General features: G+C 39.2%; 1 protein-coding gene across 1 annotated transcript in view; it reads right to left on the bottom strand.

Moving 5' to 3' along the window:
• Positions 1-1025: 1025 nt before the first annotated feature.
• ryr2a (ryanodine receptor 2a (cardiac)) overlaps positions 1026-24695 on the bottom strand; it is a 264075-nt gene continuing 240405 nt past the window's right edge. The window contains exons 108-115 of the mRNA XM_087845211.1: positions 22171-22231; positions 19244-19390; positions 18998-19132; positions 12977-13133; positions 10451-10515; positions 10166-10266; positions 9247-9298; positions 1026-6188 (exon numbers count right to left, since the gene is read on the bottom strand). Of these exons, the coding sequence (XP_087701337.1) occupies positions 6093-6188; positions 9247-9298; positions 10166-10266; positions 10451-10515; positions 12977-13133; positions 18998-19132; positions 19244-19390; positions 22171-22231 (814 nt within the window). The 3' untranslated portion in view covers positions 1026-6092. The remainder of the gene's footprint in view (positions 6189-9246; positions 9299-10165; positions 10267-10450; positions 10516-12976; positions 13134-18997; positions 19133-19243; positions 19391-22170; positions 22232-24695) is intronic.

Genomic DNA, 24695 nt, shown 5'->3' with positions numbered 1-24695 from the left:
TCCCAGGAGGGTGGCACGGTTCCCCCCTTTTTGGTGGTCCTCCTCGGGTCCTCGTACTCTGGGGCCTCTGGATGTCTGGGGCCTGGGTCTCCTCCATACCTGCTTCATGCCCTGGGGGACGGGGCTATGGCTCCCCACACTCCCTAGCAGATCGTTACATGGAGAAACCTTTGGAATACAAGCATGCTGATCCACACAGGTGTCCACACAGGTGTACACAGACGCGGACTACACCTTTCTTGACTGCTGCCTCAAAGCACATTGTGCGCTGTCTATCTTGCGTGCTGCACAATAGCGTTTAATATTTAGTATCTACTGTTATCTACTGCTAGCTAGTTTATTGTGATGGTGCTGTATTTATTATGTTGCTCTTTTTTTTTGTTTGCTTTCTCTTCTGTTTTTTTTCCTCCATACAGGTGATCCAGGTGTTTTGTTTGTTTTTCTTTCTTCCCCCCTTTCTCACCGTCTCTTCTCCCCTCTGTTTTTCTTTCTCTCCCTCTCTTTCTTTCATTCTTTCTCCCTGTCCTATCTCCCAGTCATGTCTGTCCCGTTTGTAGCAACCGAAAATAAAATAAATACATAATTATAATAAAGGTCAATCAAATGGACCAATATGGCAAGGCCATAATGATCCACTTGGTAAAGTAACTCCACTTGGCATCTTTCTTGGCCTTAAGACAACAATTCTGATGGCTAAAGATCCAAACGGGACAAAAAAAAAAAAAAGAGTTGCTGCTAGTTCACATTGAAGGAAGCTGGCTGAAGTGGTTCAGGCATCTGACCAGGAGGTCATCCCTGTGCCTCGCCTAGGAGTTTCTTTTCAGGACACTCCCAGGAGGAGGCCAGAAGATCAGCTTAGGCTGCCACTAAAACTCATCTTTGGATAAGGAAATGGATGGATGTAAGTGTCTACAGCCTGTATATATTATGTAACAAGTAACCACAGAAATAAACATTTCTGTGGTTACATTTAGAAATAAATGTAACAAATTCAGCTGAATTAAGAGCATTCTACAATTAACAAGTTAATAAATAAAATTTTATTTTCAAAATCATGCAAATCTATCATTGCTTATAGATCAATTTCCTCTTTACACATTTGTCTCTCAGAAGTAGCAATAGCCTACTCATAATTACTACATGAAGTAGACTTTGTGGCAAACTAAACATTCCCCCTTCATGATACATATGGAAAATATTTATTTTTACATGAGCAAAATGCCACTTGTTAATGGCGTGGTTCAGTCTGAAAAGGGATTGGGATAAATAAAAATGAGGCATCGCATCAGCATGGTATAGTGAACACAATTCAAGACACTAACACTGGTTGATTGCAGTTGTGACATCCACTGTGTTATCAGTGTTAAAGTCATCAGTTATCAGTTACACATGCACCAGCACTCACTTAAAGGTGAAACCAGTAAACATGGCTCTTTAGTGGCCTCTAGTGCCAGCCTAAACACAACAGCATTAACAACAAACATGTTCCTACCAATGCGTCTCCATCAGCAAAGTCTAGAGTGAGTTTCATTTATAGGCTTCCTGACATTGTCTTCTCTGACAAACTGCATCATACTTTAAGCTGCCTGATTTATTATCAAACACTTTGCATCAAACAGAAGCTTAAATTTGTTAAACAGTTTATACAAGTTGAACTGATATTCCTTTCAACTTTCTCACACTCTACTACTGACAGTTTTGGGTTTTAGAGATAAAAGGGTGACAGATAACAAAATCTATAGGTTAGAGCCAGTGAAATATTACGCTACTTGTTGCACCTTTAAGATCGAGTGAAACAAATATAACAAAACCTCAATTTACTTCTTTATTATCTGAAAATAAAAGATAACTGAATAAATATAAAACTTAAATTACTTCTGAGACAAAGTTAAGTAAGCTTTAATTTGTTCTACCTCTTTCTTTGAGATATACAACGGTAAAAGTGATTCGTCTCTTAAATTCCCTTAAGGTCTTTTGCTTGACCTCAGAACCAACTTAAGCAAACCTTTACAAACAGAGATGGTTAAATGACAGAAAAGCAGGGCCTACTGTCTTATTTTTTCAAATACAATTGTGGTAAAATGTCTTAATAAGTTACAACTCATCCCACAACACCTAAATGATTTATCTTAAATAACTAAAAGAATCTGAATGGATACATTATGGGCAGCAGAGATTTAGTGTATTTATTATACCTACTCAATATTCCCCATTAGCATGCAAATATTTTTTTAGACTTTTTTTGAGAGGGAGGTGTGTTTACAATAAAAGTAATTATCATATAAGAACATCACAAAAATGCATATCATGAACTATTCCTTATTTGACAAGAAAGTTGTGAAATGTGTTCCATGGAATGTTAATTGTTGCTAGTTAAGTGAGATGTAACTATTACAATTCCTAAGAAACTGAAAATAGACTGTAACACATGGCTGCTGATTTCTAACCAAAGCCATGACAAGTGTTGATCTTTAAACTTGGTTGTATAGCAGTATCAGAAATTATACAATAAAAAAAATATATTTATTCTGCATCACTCATATAGCTGAACAGAACCTGCAGCATACACTCAACCTGTTGTCTTATTAGGGCCACCGACATCTGTTGTATTCTGATGAGTAAGCTGGTGTCAATTTAAACATATATTTTGTATATTTCCCCAAATGTGTTTTTATAAAGACAGATTAAATACGGAAAATTTCATTAACCTTTTAACATCCACCAACTTACTTACAGCCCACTTAAAAGTGAGGTTAGGTTACATTTTAGCTACATGCTAAACATAACATTACTGTTCTCAAGACATTACCTTAGGTCTCACACATGCATCTTACCTTCAGAATTTCTGTTATTAGACTTCAGCTGAATATATTAAATAGGTGAAAATTCCAATTGAATTTACAACCTGGTAAATATGAACTTAATGCTAACCGTACCCCTAATCTTAACTCTAAATAGGCTGTGATGGTTGTTTAGCGTTTAAACTGAACCCTTCACGATGATGGTAACTAATGGGATTAGAAGTTCTGTAAAACAGAAAAAAAGGATTTACTGAAAGAATGTTGTACAAAACGAAATGTGGTTAAAATGTAACCTAGCCCTAAGTTTATCTACTGTACCCTGGTTTGAGGCTAGTTACAGTCAACTATGATACCTTTTGGAATTGTAACACCCCAGTTTGCACAACTGAAATATGTGCATTTCTGCTCTGGTCAACCTAAGAACCCCTGAGCCATAACATTCGTGATATCCAAAGTCCTTCTCTTCTTCTACTTCTATAGAATATTATTCTGTGGTACTCTTAGCTTCATATGTTCTCCTCGGTTTGTATACGGTATTATTATGAAGCTACTCTTCTTGTCTAGCTTTCATAGATCCTCCCCAGCTAAATAAGGCACTGCAACCTCCCATCCCCCCTTTCTGTCTCCTCACTGCTTTGTTGTGCTATTCTAGTACTGCAGGAAACACATCTGATTGCTCCATTCTGGCTGATTATTCCTCTTAGCTAACAAGCATGCAGCTATATCTGCAGCCATAAACTTCTAAAACAAATAAATCTCTATTGTTTGTTTATTATATTTTCTATTTGTTTTTCTTTTTTGAATTGTTTTGATATTGCTTTTTCAGAAAATCACAAGCTTTCATTAACAAATGTTACTAAGCTTTACAAAACAAAACAAAAAAACAAAGCCCTGCTAGTGGCGCCTCGAGCCTGTCGTATTCCTTACACAACAACAAAATATTGAAGATTTGGACACAATACACATTTGTTAAGCTCTTCTAATCCTGCCCAGTACTGGGGTTTGACATTGACTGACCAGCAGTTGTTCGCATTTATCACCGTGAACATGAGTGTTGCAAAAATATACATCTCTGATGTCCTGTTACTACCGGCGACAAACATTAACAAAACAAACAAAAAATGCATTAAATCAATTATCAAAGACAGTAATGGATTCAATCATTTTATAAGCTATGTATTTATTTAGGTATATCAGAAAGCTGGTTGAGGATTATGAATTGTCCATGCTTTGACTTTTTTAAGTGGAGCAAAATGAACTTGATGAACATGTGGTAAGCCATGAGCATATAATTAAGGGTCCCTTCACACACAGTGCTGGCATGGTACAGTGTGTGGACACAGCATGATCAACAGTGAACTTACAGTCCGGTCCAGTGCCCAATGACAGAATGTTTTTGTTTTTTCAATTTTGCCTCTTACAACCCCACAGTGGATTTTTCATCACATGACCAAACTGTCCAGACGTTTACCTTTAATTCCAGTAGTTTAACAAAATACTGCTTTATTTATTTAGATATCACAACAATTTTTATACTTAGGTCCATAAATCCATCAGTAATTTCGGTCAGTAACTGCCTGAAGTCTAGAACCCAACAGACATCGGCAAATGTTTCTTCCCTTGAGATCCACCATCAGAGATGGGAAGTAACGCATTACTGTAATCTGATTACTTTTTTCAGGTAACAAGTAAAGTAAGGGATTACTATTGCAAAATCGGTAATTAGTTACTGATTACTTTTTTCAAGTAACTTGACCAACACTGTCCACCATAGGCCTTTACTTCCACTGCCTTCAGTTACTGCACGTTTGTGAGTTTTTCGCCATTATGTTTTTGATTTAATAAATAAAATGCATATAAATAAAACTGCTGGGTTAAGATCAGGGGACTGACTTGGCTGTTGAAGAATATCTCTTGAATACTGAGAAATTCTTGGGTTTCTTTTGTGGTGAGGTCATTATCAGTTTGCTCTTTCCAACCAGTTTTGCAGCATTTGGCTGAATTTGAGCATAGTACAGCCCTGAACATTTCACAATTAATTCTGCTGTTTCTACCCAGTTCCACTGGCAGCCCCACATGCCAGTGCACTGTATCACATCTGATGGATGGTGTGTTTTGGATCATGAGCCGTTCCTTTTGTTCTCCATACTTTTCTCTTCCCATCATTCTGGTACAAGTCAGCCTGGGTTTCATCTGTTTAAAGAACTTAATACAGGACCGGGTGGACTCTTTTCGATGTTTTCTGTCAAAGTGTATTCTTGCCTAAATTGGCAGTGATAAAGGGTGTTTACTACATGGCTAGCTTTTGAAAATATGTTTATCCTCAAGGTTTTCTTAAGCCAAAGAAATGTGATATTCCTCAATGGCCAAGTCTCTCACTTGATTTCAACTCAAAAGAGCATGCTTTTCTTTTACCGAACAAAAAAGTGAAGGCAGAAGAACACAAACAAGCCGTAGCTGAAGGCAAATCAAGTATTTAGTGATCTAGATTGTTTGATTTGAGATCCACTGTGATGGTGGTATAAGTAAGTAAAGTGAGAAGAACATGTGTCATTGTTCAAACACTTTGGACCAAACTGTAATCCAACTCAACACAGCAGCTCTGTTTGTGAAAATGTTCATTGCACAGGGGCTTCATTCAGCTTTGTGATTGTTCTGAAGTCTCCACGTTGGTGCTGTGTTCGATTTTCATTGTCCATCGTATTCAGGTCAGCACGTCTTTAAGCTTATTGAAGTGTAGATTTGCTGCAGAGTTCTTCTTGCCAGAATAAGCCGTCAACTTGTTTGATTATTGTATCCACCACCTGTACCTATATGAATCGTGCATTATAAACATGAAAGGCCATAAACATGGTCATATTAAAAGTAAAACATTCTTTAGGTTTCTTGTTTTACCGTCAGTCCATTAAGCCTTTGTATTTTTTGCAAGTTACTTTGAATATAGAATAAGATGAAGCACAGAAGTCATCAGAGTGAAAAAATTCTAGACCTGCCACCTGTCATGTATTGTACATCATATTTTCTGAAGTTTTCTATGTACAAGGTTTCAAAAGCATTCCGAACAGAGTGTGCTGAAGGTCGGGGGGTGGAGCTGGCTGTCTGGACTACAATGGCAGGGTGTGTCCCGTTGAAGAGCGTGGCCACTTGAGGAGAGATGACGCATAGAGAGGAACCCATCATTTGGTAGAATACAGCCTCCTCAGAAAAGTAATAAACGTTTGAGGGACAAGCAGAGGCCAGATGGCTGCAGCGGGCCTTTCAGAGTTAAGCGTCTGTCACTCCAAGGTTGACTCAGTTGAGTTGATCCTCATACTGTTTCCGGAAACAGTCACCAGCAGGGAAAAACTCCCAACAACGTTCCTGGTACATTTTCCATACGTAAGACTCCTTAAAGACAGAGAGGAAGAGGAAAGGAGGGTTTGCTTCATGTGTGTTACATTTAAAGTGAAATTATCACATCAGCTTTGTTCATTATGGAAATTAGTACTAGCATTGTAACCTCTAGGTACCTACTGAAATGAACAAAGCTAGCCTAGAACCCAGAGTGACATTAAAGCCGACCCCAGCCCAGCAGTCAGACCTGATCTTCAACAGGTAACAAAGGCAGTGATGTGCAGTCAGGATGCAGCGTCTGTTTCTATGTGTTCATGTTTCTGAAGCAGAATCCCTGTGGTGATCACTTTAAAGTATCTTTGTGCTGGTTTTCATCTTTGCATTGTGCTGTCGGCTTTGTGCTCATGCCTAAATACTACAAGAAAGCTCATATGTGTGTGCTCATTGGGATATGGATTTGTGTTGGTGTGTGGGACTGTAGCCTCAGGTTTATATTGTCAAATGGTGATTATAAGACAATGTGTTTCAGGTCATTATACGGAGAAACAGAAAAGTAATGTAACAAGTAGTGTAAAAAAAGAATTTCTATGGTGAGTAATTAAATAACATACTATATTACTTTTAAGAAAAGTGTTCTGGGTAATATTTGTAATATGTTACTTATTTCGAATAATGACCCCAGATATGATCACAACAAAACAGGGAAATGCTTTAAACATGCACAAACATTTGACCACAAAACATGCAATCAATATGCACCGATGTAATGTCTTTGATATGCTGCTTAGACGCTCCAAGCAGAGCCAATCAGAACCCAATGAGAATCAATAAGAGAATTGATAAGTGACATCAATAGTGGTATTGAATTTGCTAAATTTGTATAAATTCTCATTGCTTGCTACAAGCCGTATTTGTCTGAATCACACATTATTTGTTCATTTGATATACTGGGGTTTAAAAGCTCCTGAGTGGACCCATAGCTCATACGGCAGAAGCGAATGCTAGAAGCTAGCTAAGAATATTTTTTAAGCTTCCAGTTATACTTTAAAAACTGCACTTGAAGTAGCGGAAAAACTTAAAACAATTTAAAAGAAAACCAGAGTGACCAAAAGAAGGAATCCAGCAAAAGGGAGAGTAGACGATCACTACAGATGCACCCACTGACCAGCCATGGACTGGAACTGGTTGATTTCCAATGTTCTCCACCCTAATCGGTGACCAGCCAATCGTAAAGCCCTGCATTTTATGCATTCACAACGGGCGTTATAGGTAAATCAGACTGAGAGGCATAAACTGTCAATAGTGTGAAAGCGCCTCATTGTGAGTAAAGATGCAAAGTTAGTCAAAGTAAGGTGCAGGGGGAACAACAGAATGAAATCTGAAACAACAAACCTAATCCAATGCCTTTAGTGGTGGCATTCATGAGCCCAAATGTCATAAAAACAAACATTTGAACAGTGTACTGGATCTCTCTGAGAAGTCAGAAATTAATCAAGTATAGCATTTACTAAAACGACTTTTTACTTCTGAAATGCAAATAAGTAACCCATTTGGCATCTTAATAAAAATAATAATGCCTTTACTTTAAATTTATAGAAAACAGCCATAATTATAATTTACCAAATCAAAAACATTTGGATTAAAGACCATGAGTATACTGGTGGATCAGCTGTTACAGAAACATAAGAAATTACTTTGGTAATTACAAATGCTCTTAATTTAGGGCACCTAAATTTGTTAAGCACTTGCTTATGGACACAAAGAAAGAAACTATTAAGATTAGCTCAAAAACAGTGTGTAGAGGGCTTCATGGGAAGGCTGGCCGAGAAGCTGAATCCAAACCTTACATCACCAAGTGCAATGCAATATGTTGGACGCAGCGGTGTAAAGCGCTCTGCCACTGAACCCTACAGCAGTGAAGATGTGCTCTCTGGAATGATAAATGTTCATCTGGCATTTTGATGGACGAGTCTGGGTTTGGTGCCTGCCAAGAGAATGCTACTTGCCTGATTGCACTGTATGGGGGGATTATGATTTGGGGCTGTTTTTCATGTGTTGGGCTTGGCCTCTTAGTTCAAGTGAAAGGAACTGTTAATGCTTAAAAATACACCTTTTGTATCTACTAATAATAGTAAACTCACATAGGCAAACTGGAGTTGTGCTTATATGATTGGGCCTGGGTCTCCTTCAGCGTATGAGAAAGGCAAGCCTTCAACATCCACCACTCCTTACACGTTGTTGTTTAGCTTGGAAACTTGGATTCCTTGACTGAAAACTGCTGAAACTGCCCTGTTGTAGCACTCATTCCCAGTGACGATACGCCATATGGACTTTGGGCCATTTTGAAAGTAAAAGTTTGCTGTGAATGTCCAGAGTATAATCTCAGGGTTCACAGAGCAAGTGGTCAAAACAGGACTACTAGAACGTGATCCAGAAATAGCACCCATGATGGATTATCATCAGTATATATCCAACAAAATGATCTTGAATGGGAGACTGGCCAGTTTTTAGTTTTTAACAAAACTCATTACTACAAAAACATTTATGAAAAACTTCTATAAAGTATTCTGCTTTAATCACAATTAAGATACAAACTGATAACAAGTTTGTTTTGAGGTCCTTGTTCAGGAATTAAACATTACAGGTTTTCTTTCTCTCTCTCCCTCTCTTTCTTTCATTCTTTCTCCCTGTCCTATCCCCCAGTCATGTCTGTCCCGTTTGTAGCAACCGAAAATAAAATAAATTCATAATTATAATAAAGGTCAATCAAATGGACCAATATGGCAAGGCCATGATGATCCACTTGGTAAAATAAATCCGCTTGGCATCTTTCTAGGACTTAAGACAACAATTCTGATGGCTAAAGATCCAAACGGGACACACACACACAAAAAAAACATTACAGGAAATGTTATCCTTTGTATTTGATCGAACATACAAATATGACCAGAGGTGATTTTCCATGTTCCATACTGAGGCTTTAACAATGTTAGCAGCCATTAAAAGACTGTTAGAAACACTTAGAGAGAGTTTGAAGCTAAACTGTACTGACCACATAACAGGAGGACAGTCTTGTATATTTACTGGCAGAGAGATTGGAAAGGTGTTTTACCTGGCCTGTGTGCTCTGTTTCGTCTTTGTTGATGAGATACATCAGAAAGAATCTGAAGCACACAAACACACACACACACACACACACACACACAGTTGTTAGAAAACACAAACAGTATTATCATTGCATATAGCAGTCACACAGCCAGATGTTACAGTGGCACTTGCTGGTTGGAGGCAGTTGTGTATTCTTAACTTGCCTGTGTGGGTTCTCTCAGGCTTCCTGCCACATTCGAAGGACATGTTTGTTAGATTAATTGGTGATTCTGGCCATAGGTGTGAATGTACATGTGAATTGTTGTCTTCTGAGAGACTAACAACCTGTCCAGGGTTTTCCCCACCTCTCTCCTAATGACAGCTTAGACTCTACAACAATTTTAAGAAACTTATACATAAAGCAATATACCAAGAAATGAGGGCTGGCTCAAGACACAGTACTGTATTTAGGGTTAAAGTCAACAGACATTTGAAATTTTGGTTGTATTTTCTATTACGGCTCATAAAGTGGGAAGGGTAACAAGGCAAAGACAAGAACGTAAGTTATTACTACTCAATTACCAAAGTAACAAGCACTTAATATCCAAGTAGTATCATGGTAGCAACTGTGGTTACAGTTGAGTAAATACCACACTGAAATTTATGTAACTGGATAATAAGTGTCCAAACACTGGGGATAATAATGTGGAAACACACCTCAGTGTAACACAAATGTACAAAACAAGCCAACACAAATATCATAGATATCATCGCCCACCTGAGATTGGGGACCAAGCCCCAAGTACACCAAGATTGGGTACCTATCTTTCATTAACTGACCTGAAAGACTGTGTACTATGTAGGTGTGATGATCTATGATGATGTAGGTGTTAAAAGGTACAATAACACACACAGAAATACAGACACTCTCCAGACGTACTTACAGGTAGTTGGCTAAGTTGTGCTCCTGTAGAGTGTGCGTTTCAAAGCCGTGTGGCACGGTGTCAAAGTAGTCATTACCTATTCCACAGATAAAACATTTGGTCTGCAAGAGAAACGCGTGATAGTTAAGTGGTTGTCATTTATTGTAACCTATTGGCAATCTTCATCTATGCCTCTGTTGGAGGTACAGCTATACAAAACAAAACAACCACAAAATCTACATTTTTACATGTTCATATGCCTGAATTAAAAAAAAAACTGCATTGAGCTGTTGTGTGTGTTTTCACCTCCATGTCTTCTTTCACTTGTTCCTGCTGATCCCTCAGCTCTCCAAAAGCATCAATGATTAACCCTAGAAGAGAGGGTGGAGCTTAAACATGCTGGTCCACATTATTACACTGAATACAACGATAGATATGAAAACCACAGGCTATCTGCTTTATCTACTATAATACTTCTAAAGGAGTCTTTTTTGCTATTCAGTTACATTCTCTATATTACGTCCAAAGTGTGTATGTGCCTATAGGGAAGGATATAAATACTAAAGACAAAGCCTAGACAGATGCAAACTTCTGAATGGTCCAGGACCCATCATATTTTAAAAGCCTCATAATATCATATTAATCCAACTGAGCACTGTAGTGTCAGAATGTAAGCCAACACTTGGTTTGTTTCCAAAAGTAGAATGGGAGGTAGAGCCCTCGGCTCTAACCAACTCTTCTCCAATGAAACCAGCTTCCAGTCTGGGTTCCTGAGACAGACACCCTACTTTTAAGATTAGACCCCAAACCTTTGTTTTTGACAAGCTTAGTTATCATCATTGTCAATATGTGTGGCAGAGGGAAATCATTATTTGGTCCCTACTCAGTTTCTACTGCCACTAAAGTTTCTCACTGGAAAAGAAATGAACAGTCTCTAATTTTTATGGAAGTTACATTTTAATGGAGAGAGTAAGAATATCAACCTAAAATCCAAAATGTCATTGAAGTTATGAATTGATTTGCATATCACTGAGTGAAACACATGTTTACCCATATGGAAAAGAAATAGTAAAAACTTATATGATTTACTCATGAAAGTGGCCACTTTCTCATTACTTTCATATATTGTTTTAGTAAGTAAAACATACAAGTTTCATTATATAATTTTTCAAGGGATTTTATATCTGTTTTCACTCTTGTATGCTTTTCATACAAGTTTCACACAAGACAGATACAAACTTTATGAGATTTATATATATCTTTTCCATATGGGTAATCCCCAACCAAAATATGACTTTGCACTTAGTGAAGAAACCCTTGTTGGCACACACAGTGGTAAGGCATTTCTTTTAGGTGATCAACAGGTTTGCACATCTTACGAGTGATTTTGGCCCACCCCTCTTTACAGAAATTCTTCAGATTACTTGGCTCCTTCTTGCCAATTCAAAGCCTCCACAGATTTTCTATTGGACTGAGCTCTGCAGACTGGCTAGGCCACTCCATGGTAGGCAGCACAACTAATGTGCTGCTTCTTCTTCTGCCACTACTTTGTTGCCTTGGTGGTATATTTTAATTCACCTTCATGCAAGAAGACCCATCTAAACCCATCTTAGGTGTTCTGATTGAAAGTTTACAGTACAGTACACCCTCTTTTGGGGAACCAGATTCCAGTTTGGATTCAGGAGACAGACACTATCTCTACTTTTAAGATTAGGCTTCAAACTTTCCTGTTTGATAAAGCATATAGTTAGTGCTGGACCAGGTGACCCTGAATCCTCCCTTAGTTACCGTGTTGCACTGTTTCTTCTTTTGTCACCTTTTTCTCTCACTTTGTGTTTATACACTGCTCTGCATTTAATTATTAGTCATTTTTAATCTCTGGCTCTCTTTCAAAGCACGTCTTTGTCCTGTCTTCCTTCCCCCAGCCCAATCGTGGCAGATGGCCGCCCTCCCTGAGCCTGGTTCTGCTGGAGGTGTCCTTCTGTTAAAAGGGAGTTTTTCCTTCCCAGAGTGGTTCCTCGTAGGAGGGTCATATGATTGTTGGGGTTGTTTTTTTGTATTATTGTAGATAAAAGGCACACTGTGGAAGATAGGCAGAGTTTAATAATAAGTAATGATTAAGTTTTTTTATGGGAAGAGGAGGATTTTAAATTCAGTTCTGAACTTAACAGGGAGCCAATGAAGAGACGTTAGTATGGGAGAAATACAATATATCTAGTCCCTGTCAGTGCTCTTGCTGCAGCATTGTGGATTAACTGAAGGCTTTTCAGGGAGTTTTTAGGACTTCCTGACAATACTGAATTACATTCGTCCAGCCTAGAAGTAATAAATGCACGAAATAGGTTTTCAGCGTCACTCTGTGACAGAATATTTCTAATTTTAGAGATGTTGTGCAAAGAAAGCAGTCCTATATTTTGTTTAATATGCACATATCCTTTCCCCAGAGTTAGTATCTGGTTAGGCACTATGTTTCATTGAAGTTTTTAAGGCCAAGTACAATAAGCTCAGTTTTATCTGAATTTACAAGCAGGAAATTGTTTAAAGTGGTGTTCAAGTGTACTCCACTTTGGAGAGATTTAGTCTAGTCAATTTGAAATAAACAGAACAACCAAAATATTGGAAACCAAACAGAACCAGAAATGATTGCTCTCAAAATAATTATACATTTGAATCAGCACTCTGTATTATAGAATAAAAACAAACACTTCCTGTGGTCTTTACTCTACTTTACAATGTTAGAATGGATTCATTTTGGCTAATAGTTGCCTAATTAACTGCTTGTGTTTGGAGTCCATAAACTGTTTGTGTGCATGTATGTGTAGGATGCCTCACCCTGGATGATAGCCAGGAGGATTACAATGACGAAGAAGAAGAAAGTGATGTCAAAGATGATCCGATAGATTTCGTACTCATCACCAGCTGGATCCTCGATCTGGTCACCAATTCCTCCACCTGCTCGCACTCCCACATACATGTGGAACATGTAACACTGAGGAACAGACAGAGATACACAGGAAGGGGGGTACAGGGGTAACAGAGGTCAAATCGTTTGCATTGGGTTTTTAATGGGCAGAATCATGACTGTCACAAACAGCTTGAACACACTAATTTTCCTGAAACATCAGAAGACATGACATCTGTAAGTGTCTTTGCAGTAAACCAGGCATGATTCTAGTCACTGTAGAGGTCCAGTAACATTTTGAAAAATCATTGTTAGTGAATGCAGTTCACAGTGCCCTCAACTCTGCAGGTTACAAAGAAGCCATATGTGAATATGATCTAGAAACGCTGCTGTCTACCTTCTCCGGGCCAAAGCTCATTAAACCAGGGACCGAGGGAAAGTATAAAACATGTTCTGTGGTTGGGCAAATAAATATTTTAAATTCTTTTTGGATGATGCATCCTCCAGACTACAGAGGAAATGGACCATTCCCTGTTCAGTTTTTAGGAGAGCATATGCTTCCATCCAGATTTCTTCAGGGAAGGCGTTGCAAAACAATGCGAAACCACAAAAAACTGCTAGGACAGTGCCGTTCATTAGTGCATCTCACCATCCCACTAAGCGCCTGTCGCCTTCTTGAACTACAGACAGGCAGAGCTGCAACACTTAGCCCCTAATAGGAGACAAAAGAGCTCTATGGAATGCAATGGGTGGCTGACTATAGGGGATTAGTGTGTGTTTGTGTGTCCTGAAATTTCCGGGTGACAGAAGACTTCCTTCTCCCCTCAGAAAATACCATAGAGCCCTTATATAGTATTTCTTTCAGATGGCTTAGCAGCAGAAAACATTCTCATCTAAACTGAGTCTGTTTGTACTTGGCATGTCTCTCATCACTGACAAGATGGTCTAATGTTTGGCTTTGCAATACACTTATCTTTCACCCCTGACTCACACTGACCTGCATTAATGACACAGGTGTTTATGTATAGGTAATGGCTTACACTTCCAACATTTAAATTCATCATAATTGTTCCATTTCTGTTTCATGGCCACATCTTTGGTTAGACTTTGCTAGGTCACAAAGTTGTCTCTTTTAAACTGGCTAAACAATGGAAGCTTGTGCTGCATAGATAAGGTAGGTAGGCACCGCTATCATGAAACTGGTATCCCAGTTTTCTACTAATATTATCTAATGTTCTGGATATTTATATTTGAGCTATTTGTATATATTAAAGCTATTTCTTATATTTTGTAAACTTTGTAATATATTGTATTATTTATTTTACTTCAGTCTGTTACTGTTTTTGTCCTGGAGAAACTGTAACTGCATAATTTTCTTAGGGATTTGTTACGGCCCTAGCAGGGCCTCCTCCTGAAGGTGCCTGTGTGGGCGTGTCCCACCACCTCTTCTGTCTGAGATTCCACCTTTCCCTTTTACACAGCTGACCCACATCAGCAATTAAAAGTATTTAAGCCCAGGGAAAGGTGAGCTCTGGGCCATACTCCATACCAGTTGGTGGCGGTAATGCACCTTTCAATTGTTTGCCAACCGCCAATACAACTGTAAGAAAGAAAGAAAGCTCTGGGCCAGAGTGCCATTAGTGTGTTTGCAGCTAGCGAGCTGTGTGTTTGTGTGGTTGCAGCTAGCGAGCTGTGCATTTGGTGTATTTGCAGTTAGTGAGCTGCTCTCTCTTTTTGACTTTTTACTTTATTGACCAATACTTGAGTTTTGTTTGTTTTCCTTAAATGGTGATAGCGGCTTGTCCGTCTCTTTTAGTTGAGCTACTTTAATAAAACTATTTAATTTAACCCTTTTGCCTCCTTGACTCCTTTTCCTGACCCGGATACTTTTTGTTACTTCCCCCTCACCGCCTAGACCCCTCAGGGGAACATAACAAGTGGGGGCTCGTCCGGGATAGTTGAAAAGGGAGTTTTGAGTTGGAATTGGTTTTTGATTATCTTGCTTTTTTCACCTTTAGAGATTCAACTTCCCAGTTAAGTTAGGTGAGTGTCCAGCTGAGCTTATTAAGTTCTTCATTCGGGTACTCTTTTGTTATTTTGCCTTTTTTATTTTCGGAGTAATCCTGGGCGGGGATTAGTTCCCTGTTGGGGGTAGGCAATTCAGGGCTCCGGTCGCTGAAGTTCTGCCTTTCAAGTTGCCTCGAGCCCGGCCCGCTCCAGAAGATGGGTAGGTAAAGTTTGTTGTGCTTAGGAACTGGGTAAGTTGTGTTTGTTTAATGTGTATACTGCAAGAGGTAAGTCGGTCAGTTAAAGTAAGTTGTGTAGTTTTCCATTAATCGGTTAATTACTGGGTAGTCTCTGAGTGAGTTGGCAGAGAGGTGTGGTTGTGTCTTAATTGGGGTGTGTTTTCTAACCCTTCTCCGGCCCCCAAAATGGATGATGCAGCTATCAGTGCACAGTTGTCTAGAAGCTCGTTTGTAAGCAATAACATCCACCTGGTTCCCGTTTTCTGTGAATCCAGTGTTGAGAGCTTCAGTGTGTTTGAAAGAATAGCAACTGCATTATAGTGGCCTGAAGACGTGTGGGGGGTGATGTTGCTGTGTAAATTCACGGGTACGGCTCAGGAAGCTTGTTCTGGTCTGTCTAGGCAGGACAGCCTAGTTTATGAAAATATTAAAAGTGCCGTCCTCCAAGCCTATGAACTTGTACCTGCGGCTTATAGGCAGAATTTTCGAGGTTTGGAGTTGGCACAGGGTCAGTCCTACCTTGACTTTGCTTGGGAGAAGGCAAAGCTTTTTGATAGGTGGTGCTCTGCAAGGCAGGTTAACAATTTGGGGTCGTTACGTGAGCTCATGCTTGTGGAGGATTTTAAAAACTCTGTTCCTGAGTGTATTGCTCTTTATTTAAGTGAACAAAGAGTTTCCACATTAAAGCAGGCTGCCACACTGGCAGATAAGTTCACCCTAAGTCATAAAATAAATGCTGTAGAATGTGATACCCCTCTGTGCCATAGTACATCTTGGCGAGGTAAGAGTGGGCCAGCTAACAAGGCTGAAAAAGTTGCGGTTTCGAGACCCAAAACGAAGCTTTGTTTCTTCTCCCACAAACCTGGACACCTCGTTGCTAACTGTTTGAAGTTGAAACTCAAACAGAGAGCCCACTCAAAGCAAAAAGGGCCTGCTTTGAGAAAAGTTAGTCGTGGTTCTCAAACCGACAAGGTTGCCAGGCCTAGTAAAAGGCTACACTTGGAGCATAATTGCTCAGTAACTTCCCACAGCCAAGAAAGTGAACTGCAGCAGTGCATACCAGACATCCCAGTATTAGCTTTGGGTACAAAGAAGTATTTGAGATGTCGAGGCTCTCTTGGTGTAATTTTGGTAGGCTGGCCACTCCTGAGAAGCTTCACAGGTGTTCTATGTTTTTTTTCATTTATGAGTAATGGCCCTTACCCATCTCCTGACTTTAAGCTGTCCCGTGGTACTAATTATAGTCGTCTATCGTCCACCTAAATATAATGACTTGTTCATTTCAGAATTTTCAGACTTCTTGACATGTTTTATCGCTCACTATGAAAGGATCCTTATAGTAGGGGACTTTAATGTACATCTATGTTGTGAGGATAAACCCCTGGTCAAGGATTTCTTGAATTGATTCCCTAAACTTCACACAATTTGTGTCTGGGCCAACACGTAAGGGCCACACCCTAGACCTTGTCTTGGGTTATGGACTGAATGTATCAGTGACTGAAAATTGTGTTTTACTTATTTTAGACCATTCAGTAATTTTATTTGATATTTGAATCGCTAAATTTCCAGCTTCTGAGAGGGGAAACTGCCCCTCAGATCATCTCATCATATTAGCCACGAAGCATTGCTTGGAGTTAAATTACATTTGCCTGATGTGTTGGACCCCATTTTTCCCCATGAGTTATGTGTGGACACTGCAAACCTTAATAATACACATCTTTAACTGTTGGACTCTGTTGCTCCTGTAAAGAAGTTAAAATGTCAGAAAAAGGAACCCTATGCCTTGGCTAAATGAGGAGCTCTCGAATTTGAGAAGAAATTGTAGAAAAGCAGAGTGTCGCTAGTGATCTTTCAGACTTGAAGTATTTTTCCAGGCTCGGAAAGACCGATTGTCTTTTTTTCAATGTTCGATGTCTGCAGCGAAAGCAAATTGTTTCTGAAATCTCATCATGACTCATAAACATATCTCAAAACTTTTATTCAACACAGTGTCGCAAATTACAGAGACTAAGTCAGCTCTGCTGTTCAAATTTGACAGCTCATGACTTTCTTATGTTTTCAGAGACAGGGCTGCAACACTTAGGAATCAGATCATCAGCACCAACAAGCAAAGCAGCTGAGTAGTCTGACGAACAGCTTGAGGAGGGAGTAAACTGTTCTCTGACTTCAAGGTTATTTCTCTGTCTGGATTAACTAAGGCTGTACAAGCAGCTCGATGTACAACCTGTTCTTTGGATCCTCTACCAGCCTGGGCTATAAAGGAGTTGTGGTCAGCATTAGGACCTTACATTCTGTTTCTTTTAAATACTTCATTGATGACCGGAGTCTTCCCTGCCTGTTTTAAATCAGCTGTGGTAGTGCCAATCTTGAAAAAGCCTGGACTGGACATTGACATGGTTGCAAACTATAGACCCATCTCACATCTGTCTTTTTTGTCTAAGGTCTTTGAAAAAGTTGTTCTAAGCAGCTCACTGAGCATCTGTCAACTAACAAACATTTCAGTCTGCTTTTAGACCAAATCACTCCACAGAAACAGCTTCAGTCAAAATGGTAATGGTAAACGATCTGTTGGTAAATGCAGACAATGATTGCACTTCAGTTTTATTACTGCTGGATCTAAGTGCTGCGTTTGACACTGTGGATCACTGCATTTTATTGGATAGGCTTGAACATTTTATTGGAGTTATAGGAAATGTTTTATCTTGGCTGAGATCTTACCTGTCTGGAAAATTTGAGCACATTACCCCTGTACTGAAATCCCTTCATCGGCTACCTTGTCAGGTTCAAGCAGATGTTAAAGTCCTGCTGCTCACCTACAAGGCTTTAAATGGTTTGGCACCTTCATACCTCTCTGGTCTTTTGCACCCTTATTTTCCCTCCCGTGCTCTCATCCCAGGATTCTGGCCTTTTAAAAGTTCCTAGAGCCAGAAAAAAAAACTATCGGGGAATGTGCTTTTTCTTTTTGTGCCCCATTTTTGTGGAACAACCTCCCTCAAGATATTAGGCAGGCATGCTCTGTGGAGGTTTTTAAAGCTAAGCTGAAGACTCACTTGTTCATAAATAAAGTTATTATTATTCACTGGAATCTCAAAAAGCCTTAGACATGGCTGTGTAACCTTCTATGATAGACGACAGATTGACAGATGATACTAGATGACAGACAGACTGATAGAGGTCAGTTACTTTGTTTCTCATCTCTTTTTGAGTTTCTTTATATTCTGGCTCGTCAAAGGGCCCATACAAAAGGGACCCCCTCAAACTGACTTTTAGTTTTAGTCACCTTGTTTTCCAGCAAATTAACTGTTCTGTCACTAGTTATAAACTAGGAAATTAGCACAAACTAATGTAAGTCTATTAGCTGAAACCAACCTAATGACATCCTGCTCTGAACAGGCACAGGATGGTGCTAAACATGTTCTAAAACCTTTCAATTTAAACAATTTTTTATTAAATCCAGTTTCACAGACAGTGTTAAATCTAGGACCGTTTCTGAGAGCAGGGCTCCATGGTGTAAGTTAGTGTTTATATATGTAATGTTTCTATTTTAAGGCCGACTCTATAGCCCTGTTCTTTAATTTTAGACAACTTGTTTTGTGAAACTGACTGATTCTTAAAACATGCTGTGATGCAAATTATCTGTTGTTTTGATCATCTGCCCAGCACTATTATTCTGGTTCACTACAGTCTAATACATGTCATACTCACTGTCAGCATGTCATCACACTTCATATCTGGCAGTTCTCCATCTTCACTCTTGTTGTAGAACTTCCTGAAAAAGTTGAAGGCCACTACTGTGTAGAGGTACACCACCACTGCTAATAGGCCAACAGTTAACACTAGCTGGAGAAGGGGCAAGAAAAGACTGCTGTGACGCAAACAAGGGCAAATATCACAATCTTCACTCAATATTTACAAATGTTTAATCTTATAATATTCATATAGTGCTCTCACCTGTTTGCCATTGTGTGTGACTGAGGAGAGGATGGTACGCAGTGTCTTAAAACCCATGGCAATGTCCAGTAGATGGGCAGCAAAGAAGAAGTTGTTGTAGTGACCCAGAATGGACATGGTCATATACCAGGCCAGATACAGGAAGGACTACAAGGACGGAAGATGGAAATTCAGTCAATACTGACTATCGCAACGAGTGTAAATGAGTTGCTGGTTTACAATATTAGGTAACATCCAGGCTGCTGATTGTGTAGCTAATAAATCAAATAAAAGCATCATAAAACATTTCAAATGATAATTACCAGACAATAGATTAATGACTCTTGACACAGATGTGGATGACACATCAGCAGCTACATTTACATTTATACACTTTCAATGTGGAGGAGCGGCAGCTCTAATCCGAGTCCCTCTCGGATAACTGAGCTCCTCACGCTCTCTCTAAGTGAGAGCCCACTCGCTCTTCGAAGGAAACTAATTTCTGCCACTTATATTGGAGGCCTCACTCTTTATGTTACTACCTAGAACTCGTAACGATAAGTGATGGTAGGAACATAGACCAATGAAGTGACAGTTTCACCACAACACATTGGTACACTATCCACATCACTGCAGATGCTGCCCCACTTTGTCCGTCTATCTTGTGTTCCACTTCTGAACGAGACCCCGAAATACTCCTCCACTTGGGACAGTAACCTGTCCTTTAGGTGGAGTGGGCACTCCATCTTTTCCAGCCAGTTAATCCATAATCTCAGATTTAGTGGTGCTAATTCTCTGCCGCTTCACACTCGGCAGCAAACTATTGCAGTGCAAACTCGAGGTCATCTCCTGATGACACCAACAGAACCACATCATCCGGAAAATATGTGCGTTGTCCTTCAACGCACATATTAAACAAATATGTAAGACTGCGTTCTTCCCAACATCTCTAAAATTAGAAATATCCTGTCTCAGAGTGACGCTGAAAAACTAGTTCATGCATTTATTACTTCCAGGCTGGACTACTGCAATTCATTATTATCAGGAAGTCCTAAAAATTCACTGAAAAGCCTTCAGTTAATCCAAAATGCTGCAGCAAGAGTCCTGACAGGGACTAGAAAGAGAGAGCATATTTCTCCTGTTTTGGCTTCCTGTTAAATCCAGAATTGAATTCAAAATCCTGCTCCTCACATACAAGGTCTTAAATAATCAGGCCCCATCTTATCTTAATGACCTTGTAGTACCATATCACCCTATTAGAGCACTTCGCTCCCGCTCTGCAGGCCTACTTGTTGTTCCTAGAGTATTTAAAAGTAGAATGGGAGGGAGAGCCTTCAGTTTTCAGGCCCCTCTTCTGTGGAACCAGCTTCCAGTTTGGATTCGGGAGACAGACACTATCTCTACTTTCAAGATTAGGCTTAAAACTTTCCTTTTTGCTAAAGCATATAGTTAGGGCTGGACCAGGTGACCCTGAATCCTCCCTTAGTTATGCTGCAATAGACGTAGGCTGCCGGGGGATTCCCATGATGCATTGAGTTTTTCCTTTCCAGTCACCTTTCTCACTCACTATGTATTAACAGACCTCTCTGCATTGAATCATATCTGTTATTAACCTCTGTCTCTCTTCCACAGCATGTCTTTATCCTGTCTTCCTTCTCTCACCCCAACCGGTCGCAGCAGATGGCCCCGCCCCTCCCTGAGCCTGGTTCTGCTGGAGGTTTCTTCCTGTTAAAGGGAGTTTTTCCTTCCCACTGTCGCCAAAGTGCTGCTCATAGGGGGTCATATGATTGTTGGGTTTTTCTCTGTATCTATGAAGCGCCTTGAGGCGACTTTTGTTGTGATTTGGCGCTATATAAATAAAATTGAATTGAATTGAATTGAATTGAAAAAGCTCCACAAAAGATTAAATCCTCAGGCCACCAAAGTGGAGACCCTCCACCATCTGGCTACGCCTAGATATTCTGCAGAGACGTGACAGCCATGGCAGTCTTCCAAAGCCTTCAGGAACTAAAGATGAATCTCAACCAGGGCCCCTGCCAGTGTGCAGATGTTTACCATCTGTCATGGTAAATGGACTGATTCTTATGTAGCGGTGTTCTACTCTCCTGGAGCGCTCAAAGCACTTCATACAACATGACACTTTCACCCATTCATACCCATACAAGCACATTTTTCTACGCTGCATCCTATCTAGCACTCACACACATTCATACTCCGATAGATGCATCGGAGAGCAATTTGGAGTTTAGTATCTTGCCCAAGGACATTTGGCTTGCAGACTGAGGGAGCCGGGGATAGTCAGTAGATGACCTGCTTTACCTCCTGAGCTACAGCCAGTATGAAGAAGTAATGATATGACTTGCTAATACCTTACTATCACCTTAGTAAGGCTTAATAGTGTGACATTATTATAAAGTTCTACCCAGTACAGTATAATATCTGCACCATGGAAGTCACTTCAAGACATGTCTGTGAAGAAAAGGTTTTTCAGTAAGGCATACATTTGACTCACTTTAGATGAGGGCAAACAAAATGCCAAACTATGAAACTAGTAACTCCCTGAATTGAACAATTAATTTATTAGATACTAATATGTATTAATGTAGGAGCACTGTTTTATAAACGATGAGCCAAATGCTTCATATTTATCCCAATATTTTTATATGACATAATTGCCAGACACAATAACCAGAATTTTATCTTATAATGTTATGGGCCGATGCAACAAGTCATATGATGCCGTTACTGCTATTGACGTTAAATGCCATAAGCAACTTTAAAACATTTTAAACAGGAACTAACTAGAAAAAAAAGTTGAGGTAAACTAAAAATGTCCCCGTGAAATCACTCTGATATAAACAAAAAAGACAAAGGAGCTTAAGAACTTCTGCAGGGAATCCACATGATGGAGCCAGACATCGCTGTCCTGAGTGATTCTGAGTGCTTACATTGTCTGTGAACACAACCCCCAGCTTCCAGATCTGGTACTTGACATCAACAGAGTTCAGCCTGTGAACATAGTGAGAAGACACAGAGTCTTTTTACATGTACATTAAATAGTAACAGTTTTCATGTTTTGATGAAAATGTGAACAGAAATGGTTTAAATGAAAGAGGCTCTCTGTTATGAGAACTGAAGATATCTTAGCTCCTTTACCTGGTATAACCACTTTGAAAACATATGTGAATGTGACAGGATCATGTCTTGTTCAGATAAACAATACTGTAGTTCTGTTTACATGACTGTACCTGCTATTCTTTGTTGCAGAAAATTTCTTATTAATCCAAATCCCCCATAGAGGATGACCCCATGGAACCATGACTTGTATGTATTTTATATTTCTCACTAATTTTCCCCTATCTCAGTTATTGTGCTGAGGTGTAGGGGAATACATATGAGACTTATATACATCCTCTATACTTGCTACAGCAGAAAGTGGTACGAATGGTTCATAATGTTAAATATAGAGAACATACAAATAATTTGTTTATAAAATCGAAATTGTTGAAATTTGAAGACTTAGTGAAATTACAGACATTATTATTCATGTGCAAGGCAAAAAATAACACATTACCTCTTAAGTTACAAAGTTTGTTTGTATTGTGTTCAGGAAGTGGTGACAGTAGAAGGAAGTTTGACTTTAAGCACAAGTTTGCTAAGACCACACAAAGGCAAATTTATCCGACAGTTAAAGGTATAAGAATATGGAATTCTCTTGAAGATAATCTCAAGAGTTGTACAAACATGCACCGTTTTAAAATGTGTTACACACTTAAAAGGATAAATCAGTATGAAGAACATGAAAGTAATTAGGGCTAAATGTGGAAGAAAAAAATTTTCATTGCCATTTAATGCTGTATATTGCTGATTATATTGATTTGTTGTTTAGTTTTGCACTGTTACATAAAGATACATGTTAGAGGGTTTTTTGGGGGGTATTGGCGCCCTCTTGTAAGAATATTTGGATTGCAGATAGGGGGCAGGTGCTAACAAGAATTTATTCTTCTTCCTGCTCCTTTTCACCCATGGGTGCAGTGTCATATTAATGGGAAGGAGGTTCTGTATGTAGGAAAAGAAACACTGTTGAACCATGTGTGAAATAAATAAAGAAATGAAATGAAATGAAATTAAAGTCACTGTCAGCCAGACTGACAGATGCAAGAAATCTCCTTTGTGTTCTTCTCTGAAGTTTGAGCTCTACGTGAGCTTTAAATGCTGGAGTAGAAAAGGGCTATGTAACCAACAGTTTACAATTTAAAATCCTCCACTAAATACCATTAAAATGCACACCTACAACCTGCTACGCAGTTTATCGGCAGCTGAGAGGAAGAGGTTGGATAAACTCATCAGGAAGGCCAGCTCTGTTCTGGGATGCACCCTGGACCCAGTGCAGGTGGTGGGAGACAGAAGGACTCTGGCCAAAATAACATCTCTGATGGACAGAGTCTCCCACCCCATGCATGTAAATGTTGCTGAACTGCAGAGCTCCTTCAGTGACAGACTGCTGCATCCTCGATGCTCGAAGGAGCATTTCCGCAGGTCCTTCCTCATTGCAGCTGTCAGACTGCACAATCAGAACTGCTCCCAACAAACATAGATGTTTACATCAGCGCTGTAACTGCAATAAGTTAATTAACCGATTTGCACCACAACCTGGTTTGCCTCTTACCTGTAGTTATTTTTATTTAATTTAATAACTGTACAGTACTCTGTTTATAGTAACCATTGTCCTTAATATAAATATGTAAGAAAAATTGTGTATGTTTCTGTTCTGTGTCCTGTGTACTGTTTGTTGTATATGTGTCTTTTTGGCTGCTGTTACAACCAAATTTCCCCTTGTGGGACAATTAAAGGATTATTCTATTCTATTCTATTCTATTCTAAGAAATATTTTCCCCTGTACAGTTTTAAACTTCATAACAACTGTATGGTGGGTCATTTGGTAAGGGCATGGCCACTTTGACTGACAGGTAAGTCAGCTGTAACTGATCATTATTCGATTACCTAACTGGCAAACTGCATTTTTAAATGGAATTACAACAAATAGCAATAAAATAATCTGATCTAATAATTAAAAAGAAATTTAAACATTTTCTGTGCTAGACTAATGAGCACAGCTTGAGTCTTCTACCAAAACTTAAACTCTACTAAGGTTTGTGGTAGACAATTTACTGTAAATTGCACTAAATTTAACACTGAAACACACTTTTTTTCTATGACTGGTATGTGTGTGATAGTTTCTGCTTGGAGGGTGTGCTTATTTGGAATAAGAAGGGGAGTGTGTAACTGGCACGGAAAGTCAATGAAATTAATTTTACTTTGATCTGCTGACAGACTAAATTGATTTTCACATCTTATTATGTTGTGGGACAGTAGTCTTAAATGTTTAACTAGATCTATTTAAAATTTCAGAGCTCTAATATACCACTGTGCCTTAGAAATAAACAGCAGCACCAACAGTGCCTTTCACAAT

Source organism: Neolamprologus brichardi, chromosome 8, assembly GCF_056152115.1.
Source record: "Neolamprologus brichardi isolate AB-2024 chromosome 8, ASM5615211v1, whole genome shotgun sequence".
Classification (NCBI taxonomy): domain Eukaryota; kingdom Metazoa; phylum Chordata; class Actinopteri; order Cichliformes; family Cichlidae; genus Neolamprologus; species Neolamprologus brichardi.
The sequence above is the reverse complement of the archived record's forward strand: the minus strand, read 5'-3'. Positions and strand labels throughout refer to the sequence as shown.